The following is a 10,884-nucleotide window of genomic DNA, read 5'->3' as shown; positions in this document are numbered from 1 at the left end:
AGGTAAAAGTTAATATGTCAACCAAAAATATGAAACTTCATTAAAAAAATTATTTTAAAAAAATTATTTAAAAAAAATGGTCAAAACCAAAAGGACGCATTTTTTATAAGACATATGAATTTTCAACCTAAACAGTTAAATGTTTAACAAAAAGGTGAATTAACAACCGAAAATTTAATAGTTGATATTTGAAAAAAAACTGACTTTAAACGAAATAGTTTATTTAAAGAATGAATTAAAAAACAAAGATTTGAATTTTCAGCCTAAAAAGATATGTTCTCGACATGCTCACCAATAAATGTTATAGTTGATATTTTAACAAGAAAAAAACTGATTTTCATCAAAATAATTAAATTTTCAAAAGCAGAGTTGAATTTTTAAGCAAAAAAATTAATTATCTAGAAATTTAATACTTTACGTGTCAAACAAAAAAAAAGGAAATTTATCTCATAAAAAAAAAAATAATCTTAAAACCAAAAAGACGATTTTTCAACAAAAAACATGAATTTGTTTTAAAATGACTGTAATATAAGCAAAGAATAATTCAATTTAAAAAAATAGAAAGGTAAATATTCACCGAAAATAGTTAAATTTCAACTACAAAATAAAGGAATTTTTAACAAAAAAGTTAAATCTTAAACTAAAAGAATTAATTTTCAACTAAAATGTTTAATTTATGTAACAAAAAGATGAATTTTCAACAAATAAAAATGTTTCATTTAGAAAAAAATAGAGAGTTCGTCCAAATTGTTAAACTTGTTAGCCAAAAAGAGGACTTCCTATAAAACAGTTGAATTTTGAAAGAAAAAAAAAAGATAATCATGAACCAAAAATACGAATTTTCAAATAAAAAAGATCAATTATCTACCAAAAATGTAACAGTTACATTTTCAGTAACAAAAAATATATTTTAAACAACAAACAACCGATTATTTAAAAAAATAATTAAAATTTCAATCAGAGATGGCTACGCCAAAAAGAAACATTTCAAAAATTAGTCTATCCTGTACCCAAGTGGTTGAATTTTCAATTTAAAAAAACCAATTTTCATCAAAATGGATAAACTGTCAACGAAAGAGATAATTTTTTACTAAAATGATGAATCTTGAAATAGAACAGTTAATTTTTCACTTGCAGAAAATTAATTTTCAACTGAAAAAAAATTCCAAAGAATAATATGAATTTTCAACTAAAATTATGAATAAACAAAAAATGATTTCTGAATAAAGTAGTTTAATTTTACACAAGTAATTGCATTTTTAATTAAAATAATATTAGTTAAATTTTTGGTTAAGGAAATTAATTTTCATTAAAAAAATATACGAAATGTCAATGAAATAATCGAAACCTTACCAAATAAGATTAATTTTAAGCCAAACAGTTGCATTTCGAAAATAAAAAGATTAAATTTCTACTAAAAGACACTGATTTTTAAAACAATAAAATTTCAAACAAATTTGTTGAATTTTAAATAAAATATTTTTTAAATTAAAAATATATTTATCAAGAGGAAGGAAAGACAAAAAAAATTTTTTTTAATAAAATAAAAATATAATAAATATAAACACAAAATACAAATACAAATAAAAAAATATATAACAAAATTACTAACAAGAATATTAGATGAGGGTTACCAGAATGTTAGTCTTTTAATATTTTTAGTATAGAATAAACAGAATAAAAAAAGTGTCTTTTATAGAAATTCCCTGACCTTTGTAAGATTTTTTTTTCAAAATTCTTGTCTTTTCTGACTTTTCCTGACCAACAAATTCCGTATCTTTTTCCTAAATTCCAAGTTGTCCCTGGCTTGATTACCTTGGTATGCTGAATATAAATTAGAAATTATACTTACGTAAATAATGATTTTTTATTGCACAAAAATTTATTGTACAAAAATATACCTACTTCCTCAGTTTAACGAGTAAGTCGCTGTGGCGCTTAATTAATATAAATAATACATTATACAAAGATCGTAAAAACATCGATTAGATAATTCCTTAAAAATGAAGATACGATTGAAATACCTCGTTCCAATCTAAAAACACTTCTTGAAATAGAAAAAGGTTTAGAATACGTTTTTTATTGCACATTCCCATATTTTTATAGATACTTTATAAAAAAAAACTGAAACGAGTAATTTGTAGGTCCTAAATTATTTTACTTGAAAAATAAAAAACGGAAGAGGACAGAAACGCTTTTCAATTATCCTGAAAACATTAATAAAAACAAAAAGTTCAATCAATTCTGTTCGGTTAGAGACAAAAATATTATTTGTGCGAAAATTTTGATATAAGAAAAAATATATGAGGAATACCTATTTTTTTAAGATAAATAATATTCTATGATTTCATGACCTATCGATGATTTCTATTTTTTTCTTCTTATTGTAAAACTAAATTAAATATTTCCCTTAAATATTGAAAAATGAAAGAAAATATAGTCGACCGCTCTCTGTTTCATTACAGATTGCACGTTGAAAGGAAAAGCTTTTTTTTAAATAAATTTTTCATTCTCATCGAATCTGATATCTTATGGAAAATCTTTCTATAAAATTAATTTTTTAGAAATGATTCACCTCCAGCCAAAACATACATTTTTAACCAAATAATTGAATTGTCACCACAGAAGATGGATTTTCTACGGAAAGGAAGACAAATTTTCAACTAAAAAAATTAATTTAAAAACAAAAAGTTCAATTTAAGTTACAGGATTAACTTTTTAACTAGATGAAATAAATTTGCCGTGAGATTGTTCAATTTCAAACCAAAAATATGAACCTTCAACCCAAAATATTCAATGTCGATTAAAAAAAATCAGAAAAAAATGAATAGTTAAATTTTTAGTTTAAACAAATAAATTTTATATAAAAAACTTATTTGAAACAAAATAAATGAGATTTTAGCCAAACAAATTAATTTTCCACAAACAAATTATTTTTAATAAAATACATTAATTTTTGACGAAATATTTTAATTTTTTAATTTAATTTTTAAACCAGCTGTTGAATTGTCAATCAAGAAGTTTTTTCCACAAAATAGGTTAATTTTTAACTAAAAAAAAAATTTAACAAGAAATAGAATAATTCATAATTTTCAGTTAAGGAAATGAGTTTGTGAGCGAAAATAAAAATAATTTTTCAACGCATTAATTAAATTATTGAACAATCGAATTAATTTACTACAAAAAAGATTAAATTTGTGGAAACCAATTTTTTGAACAAATTTAGTTAAATTTTTCGGATGAAAAAATTAATTTTTAATAAAAAAAAATAATATTCAACCAAAGAAAGATATTTTCAACTAGAAAGATTATTTTTATACCAAAAAAGAATCATTTTAAAGAAATAAATGGATTTTGAATCCAATACTTTAATTTTCAATGGAATTTTTTTTAAAATTCTTGAATTTACAACTGCAGAAGATTGATGTTCAACAAACCATGAATCAGTTCAATTTTTAGTTTAAAATTTAAATTTTGAAAGAAAACACTATATTTCAAGTCAAAGAAATTCATTTTGAACCAAAAAGATTAGTTTTCCACCAAAAAAGATTATTGTGCAACAAAATACTTTTATTTTTAACCAAAAAGGTAAATTGGTTACCGAAAATATTGATTTTCTACCACAGAACACAAAGTTTCAACGAAACGTAGAAATTTTCAACCAAATTGTTAAATTTTCAACTGAAGAAGATTAATGTTAAAAAACATGGAATAGTTAAATTTTCAGTTAGAAATATAATTCGAGACAATGTAAATAAAATAGTTAAATTAAAAAAGAAGAAGATTTTTCAACTAAAAAAATTAATTAGGGAAAATCTTAAAAATTGAATCAAATAGTCACATTAGAAGAAACATTTTTCATGTCTTTTAAATGTTAAAAAAAAAACATTTTCTCGCTACATTACAGACATTTCTGTAAAACATAGACAACTTGCTCAAAACGTATAAGATTTTTGGTAAAATCCAAAAGAAAATTTTGAAAAAAAAACAACTTTTTTCTAAAGATTGCTCTAGTTTCTAAAAAAAAATTTCTTTAAAAATACAAACTTTTATAGGTCAGGTAGTGGCGATAATCATAGAATATTATTTTCCCTTTAAAAAATAATTTTCTCATATTTACATAATTTATAATAATTTTAACCTTTGATTTTAAAAAAATTACAAAGGATTGTCTCCAGCGATCGGATCCGTCCCCTCGTCATCGAGAACGATCTCTTCATCACAGGAGCCCCAGCGATGATGCTATGGGGGCGTTTTTAAAATTTCGTCCTCCTTTTCAGAAACTCCAACATAAACTGGATCTCCGAGTCGAACTGTGGCATTTGAACTTCTTAATCCTAAATGTATTCCCATCACGGGACTATCTCCAGTGTAGGGACGCAATTCTGGATCCGTTATTTGTCGGTACCTTCAAAATGAAAAAATTATTGTTAAAAATTGGACCATTCCCTCAATTTTTTAAAATATCTTGAAGAGGGTTGCCGCAAAACTTCATTTTACAAATTTTCGTACTTTTCCCTTGCTGCTTTTTCTTTTTTCCTGAACATTAATTTTCAAAGAAAAAAGTTCTAATCTTGTAATATTTTTAATATAAATTTTTTCGTAAATAGAAAAAAAATGTACTTAAATTTAAATTGCCTGATTTAAATGAAATTTTTTTAAAATGATCTATTTAAATTCAAAAAGTGACTAAAAGTAAATATTGTGCTTTAATAATGTGACTTATATTCTTTTGAATTTAAAAATATTCAAAGGGATTGGGAAGAATAGAAAAAAATTCCATTTATTTCAGTAAAATTGGAGCGAATTTAGAAAAAATTAAGAGAAATGAGAAGAATTTAATGAAAATCCATGGTCAATTTAAAAAAAATTCAAGTGAATTAAAAACAATTTAAAATATTGAAAAAATTAATGGGATTAGAAGAATTCAAGGAAATTCGAAAGAAATTGATAAAATGTATACAAATCAAAGGTGAGTTTTAAAAACTTCAATATGAACTGAGTGAATTTAGAAGAATTAACAATAATTAAATTAAGAGAAATCCAAAGGATTTGAAACAATTCATAATAAATTAATAAAAATTCACGGTGAATTCCAAATAAATTCAAATAAATGGTAAAAAATACGTGAAATACTTTTTTAATGTTTTAAGTCCTATGGAATCCCTTACATCTTATGAATAAATTTTTTGAAATCCATTAAACTATTATAAAATCCTGTGAAATTCTATGAAATTTTAAGAACAGAGTAGCCGTAAAACTTCATTTTCAAAATTTCCTTACTTTGCCCTAATTAATTTTTTTTCGGAACACTGATATTTAAAGATTAAAATTATAATCTTGTAACTTTTTTAATCGGACATATTTTAAAAACGTAATAAAAGAATCTAAAATTTCAATTTATAAGTTTATCATTCTCAGAGCTACCAGAGAATAAGAAAAACAGAAACTAAAAGTGACTAACGTCCAATTATTATGTTAATTTGGGAAAAATCCAAACAAAATAAAAAAATTCCATTTATTTCAGTATCATCTGAGTGAATTTAGAGGAATTTAATGGGGCTGAGAAGAATTGGATGACTCATAAAAAATAATGTGATGTAAAAACAAATTCAAGTGAATTCAAAACAATTTAAAAGTGTGGAACAATTCCTGAATTCAGGAGATTTGAAATCATATCAGAAAAATTCAAAAGAATTTAGCGAATAAATTAATGGAAAGATAAATTTCAAATTCAAAATTTTTAATTATTTCTTTACTTAATTCGGGACATATTAAACAAAAACTAGAAAAAATTAAACCCAGCAAATTGACTCGAATTGAGAAAATTTAGAAGAATTCAAGTTTATTCAAAAAATTCATTACCATTAGAAAGAATTTAAAAGAATACAGGATAAAATTGGTAAGAATTCCAAGTGGATTCGAAGTAAATTCTAACGAATTGAAAAAATATTTTAAAATCTCTCTAAATCTTTGAAATTCTACGAAATCTCTCATTTCTTGTAAATAAATTCTTTAAAAGCTGTTAAAATATTATAAAATACTGAAATATTTTAATATATAAATCATAAAATCGTTCCATATCTTCCAAAGTTCTATAATGTCATTCTTCACAGCCGCATTCACATTTTTGTTGAATCCCTTAAAATATTTGTAATCCTTTTAAATATTTTGAAATCTCTTGAACATTTTTGAAGCTCTTGAAAATTCCTTCAAATTTGTAAAAATAACCCAAAATCTTTCAAAACCTTTAAAATCATTTGAAATTATTGAAATTCATTAAAAATATTCAGATGTATTTCACTTCATTCGAAGTTTCTAAAATTTGTTTGAAAACATTTAATGCACTTGAAAATTCTTTCGAATTTTTGAATATACCGAAAAATCTTTCAAGTTCCTTGGAATAATTTCAAATTATTTAAATCTAGTAACAATACAGTAATATATGTCACATTTTTTAAAGTCTTTTGAAATTTCTGCAAAAATATTAAAGCTCTTAAAAATTCTTTAGAATTTTTTCAACTACCCTAAAATTGATCAAATTTTTAAAATCAGCCAATTACTTAAATTTTTAATGGGAGTTTCAAACAGTCGAATTTATAACTGCAGACTATTGATGTTTAACCAACTATGAAATAGTTTAATTTTTAGCTAAAAAAATTAATTTCGATAAAAAACAACTAATTTTCAAGTCAAAGAAATTAATTTTGAATCAAAAACATTAGTTTTTCACCTAAAAAGATTATATTTTCCACCAAAAAGGATAATTTATCAGCTAAAAGATTAATTTTTAACCACGACAGAAAAAGTTTTAACAAAATACAACAATTCAACGTTTTAGGTTAAAAACTTAAGAGGACGAATTAAAAAAAAAACATGAAATAGTTAAATTTTCAGCTAAAAATATAATTTAAGACAATGTTAACCAAGTAGTTGGATTTTAAACAGCAAAAAATGATTTTTCCAATTAAAAAAATTAATTGGCGAAAATCTTGCAAACTTAATCAAATAGATATATTAGAAGAAACATTTTTTGTTTTTTAAATGTTGAAAAAAAATCAATTTTCTCGCTCAATTTACAGAAAATTCTGTAAGGCATATGTACCATTTATAATAATTTTTGGGATGGATTAAATAAAAATGTAAATTTTTAAGGACCTTTCATTAAAAAAATTTACAAAGAAGTATCTCCAGCGATCAGATCTGACCCCTCGTCATCAAAACGAATAAATATACCCAAAAACCTTTCGAATTCCTTTTAATCACTTCAAATTATTTAAATATAGTAAAAATACACTAATATGTGTCACATCCTTTAAATTATTTTATGTCTTCAAAACTTTTAAATCTCTTAAAAATTCTTTGGAATATTTTTAACTAACCTTAACTTTATCAAAAATTTTTATCCCTTCAAATTAATTAATTAAATAAAAAATTCCTTGAAATATTTTAAGATATCCTGAAAGTTTTTTAATTCTTTTAAATGTTTGAAAATCTTTTGAATTCTACGAAATCACTTCATTCTTGTGAGTAAATTCTTTAAAATTCATTAAAATATTATGAAATCACGTGAAATTCAATAAAATCCCAAAAAAATTTCCTGAAAGCCTGGAAAGTGTATTAAAATACCTTGAGGGCTTTTAAAATACCCTAAAATCGTTTAAATCATTAGAAACCTTCTAAATCCTATAAAATCGTCCCATATTATTCGAAATTCTAGGAAATTCATTCATACCCCTTGAAATTTATTTATATTATTATTTATTTCAACTTTTCTGTTACAACTTCAAGTTCTTACAATCCAAAAACAAAATTTTTGCGATTTATACGCATAAGCTGTTGTGATACGGTGAAAAAAAGATTCAAAAGAATTCTAAAAACATCGAAAAATGTTGACTATTTCGGAAGTTATTAAAAATTTAAGAAAACATTAAAATTAAGATTAGGAGAATTCATTCAGTCATAAAAAAGTAGGTGGCCTAAAACTTTTGCACGACAGAGTAGATTAAGAAATTCAAAATGTGGGCCTTTCGAATCGAATTTTTTTTCACTGAAAATGTTTTAAGCTATTGGACGAATTACTGCTAGTCGCAAAAATATTAGAAAAATTTTAAATAACCACTGCTGTTAACAATTCTTGTGATAAAATATTTAAACTTAAGGTTTTATCAAATTTTAATTTTCTTTGTTAGCCAGAATGGGTACAGGTATTCCTGAAAATAATATATCTGCGACAATATTCGGTAAAATGTAACAATCTGAATATTTATGAACAAATAAGATATTGGGGGTTTTTCAAGTAAGTGGGTGGGTTACTGTCAAAAGATATTCTATTGAGTGAATCTTGGCATGCAGTGTGATGATTTATTCTCAATCTATTGCGATCGAAAACCCGACTTTTTCCAAGTGAGACTGCCAAAATTTGGAATTTTTTATCTAAATTGTTTATGAACATTTAATTTGTTATATTTTAATAATTATAATCACGGATACATTTTTTAAGGAATAGCCGTAACCATTCTAGGGATTAAAGAAGATTAAAATTTGATAAAACCTTAAATTTGAATATTTTGTCACGAGAATTATTTAGGACAATCATTGTTGTTGCCTTCTTAAATATTTCTGTGACTAGCAATCATTCGTCCAACAGCTTAAAACATTTCCGATGCAAAAATTTTTTTCTATGCGAAAGGGCAAAAATTTGAATTTGTTTAAAAAAATGTAAATTGTTATATTTTATCAAATATTAATAAATATTTATTATTATAAAGAATGCTTAAAGTCTTTCGGACGAATAAAAGAAATAATAATTTTTTTAAATTTCAAATTTTAATCTTTTACCGCAAAAATAGTTTATAACAATGGTTATTATAAAAGTTATAGTTAGCTTTGTAATTAAATGACATTTCTATATTATTGTGAAGTACTTTTAGCAAAAAGAAACTTTTTTGCCGATAATAAGACTATTTTGTAATTTGTTCATAAAATTTGTTTATAACAAATTAATGGATTGATGAACAAATTATTCTATAAGTCACTAAACGTTCATTTAGGACAACATAATGCTTACATGATCAGTTGAGCGCAAAAATTTGTTATGTTATTGTTATGTTATTATTATGTTATGTTCGAAGCATCAAGCTCTTCAGAATTTAATGAACTTTAATTGAAAAAAAAATAAAATTCGAACCAAAATTGAAAGCTCTGAACATTCTGTTCAGAAAAATTTACATTTCAGACAAAATCGAGTGCGAAGCACAAGATATTCGGTGAAAATGTGTTCATTAAGACCAAAGGAGCTCTAACAAAAGAGAATTGACAATCGCCAAATTAGAGTTTGTCGATTTACAGAGAAGAAAGTAGAGGTTGAAGAAGTTTGGGAAGGAGCGAAGAGTGAAGTAAGGGGAGAAAAATATAGGAGGAGTAGGAGATGTAGGAGGGAAAATATAAGGGGGAAGGTTTGACAGACTTATTTAATGTCTTAATAAAGCAGGCACATCGCCTACATTGACAAATTTTTATTTGTTTACAAATTTAAAGTGATAAAGCACTTACTTCTTTAAAGTTTTGAGAGGTTCAACTTTTGGATTCTTTTTGCCGGTTTCTGGATCTACAGTAGTAAATATACACCTTGTGCAAGGCTTTACATTTCGAAAAACAATTTTTCCAATTTTGACCCAGTCCCAGTGATCTTCTTCGAGAACTTCTGCACCTTTCACGACGAAATTCATGCGAAAGTTCAATGGATTTACAGGTTCCTCTAGACGATTGTTTAAATCTGCAATTGATGCTTCATTCAGTAATGTATAACTTGTTGCATCAGGATAGGCTCCCTGAAGAATAAACAATAAATGAATTTTAATGAATATTAAAATAATAGATAAGATATTTAAATAGTGCAATCTTGATACACTCAAAAAAGGTACAAAATATTTCGATAGTAAAAAGAATATTGTCAAATTCGATTTGTAAATTTTTATAGGATTTAACAATGAAATAATTAAACACTATTCACTTATCAGTAATTAATATTTTACCGAAATAACTTTAAAAAATAATGTCATTTAAGAGAAATATACAGGAGACAAGCCTACAACAGATAATGACTTACAGTAGTAATCTTAATTATTTGGGATACTTGCAATTAATTTCATAATTTTATTTTTAGTATAACATTTCAGCAAGGATGCTATATTTTCTGATAAAATTTTATCGAAATATTATGATTAATTAATGTATAAGAACATTTATTTTTAATCTGAAAAAATTTCGGCCATTTATTATTCATACCTTTCACCTTTTATTGATACAACGTTTTCTTTCATTATTATTTATAATTATTTCAGGACTTTTATTTGACATTACATTTTCTAACAGTCGATGTCTAAGATTGAAGAAAACATTCCGAAAAATGTTGATTTAAAAAGTGGGATTTCTGCGACAGACTCGCAGTTGTTTCAAATTAAAGGTTGTGCTTGTTTGTTTATTTATTTTCATTTGTGAAGTTTGCAATTTTCAGTTAACCCTTTAACGGCCGAATTATTTTCACCCACTTCCTATTCAAGATAACAACTGTTTTGGAGTGTAACAGGGTCTCAGTTGATAGAAAAAAACGCCATAATTCTCACTCCACTCAAAACCACCCTTAAAGCTGAAAACCACCACTAAGTTAGAAAATGAAGTTGGAGAACTCTTGATAGGAATATTTGCCCTTGAAGTATTTCAGAACATCGACAGGAGTCACCTCCAAGCAGAGAAAAAACTTCGCATGTATTTGAGGGGTTGTATTTTCATCCCTTATCGTGAGAGGCAAGGAGACTCACGCTAAAAAAGGCACTCCGAAAAAGGGGTTCGTGAATGTACTGAAACCTCCACGCGGTGGAC

At 24.9% G+C, this 10,884-nt stretch overlaps 1 protein-coding gene across 1 annotated transcript in view; it reads right to left on the bottom strand.

The window, feature by feature from the left end:
• Positions 1-3,857: 3,857 nt before the first annotated feature.
• LOC117168991 (mitochondrial amidoxime reducing component 2) overlaps positions 3,858-10,884 on the bottom strand; it is a 31,804-nt gene continuing 24,777 nt past the window's right edge. Inside the window, exons 4-5 of the mRNA XM_033355022.1 lie at positions 9,556-9,833; positions 3,858-4,408 (exon numbers count right to left, since the gene is read on the bottom strand). Of these exons, the coding sequence (XP_033210913.1) occupies positions 4,243-4,408; positions 9,556-9,833 (444 nt within the window). The 3' untranslated portion in view covers positions 3,858-4,242. The remainder of the gene's footprint in view (positions 4,409-9,555; positions 9,834-10,884) is intronic.

The sequence above is a fragment of the Belonocnema kinseyi genome, chromosome 3, assembly GCF_010883055.1.
Source record: "Belonocnema kinseyi isolate 2016_QV_RU_SX_M_011 chromosome 3, B_treatae_v1, whole genome shotgun sequence".
NCBI classification, from domain to species: Eukaryota; Metazoa; Arthropoda; class Insecta; order Hymenoptera; family Cynipidae; genus Belonocnema; species Belonocnema kinseyi.
The sequence above is the reverse complement of the archived record's forward strand: the minus strand, read 5'-3'. Positions and strand labels throughout refer to the sequence as shown.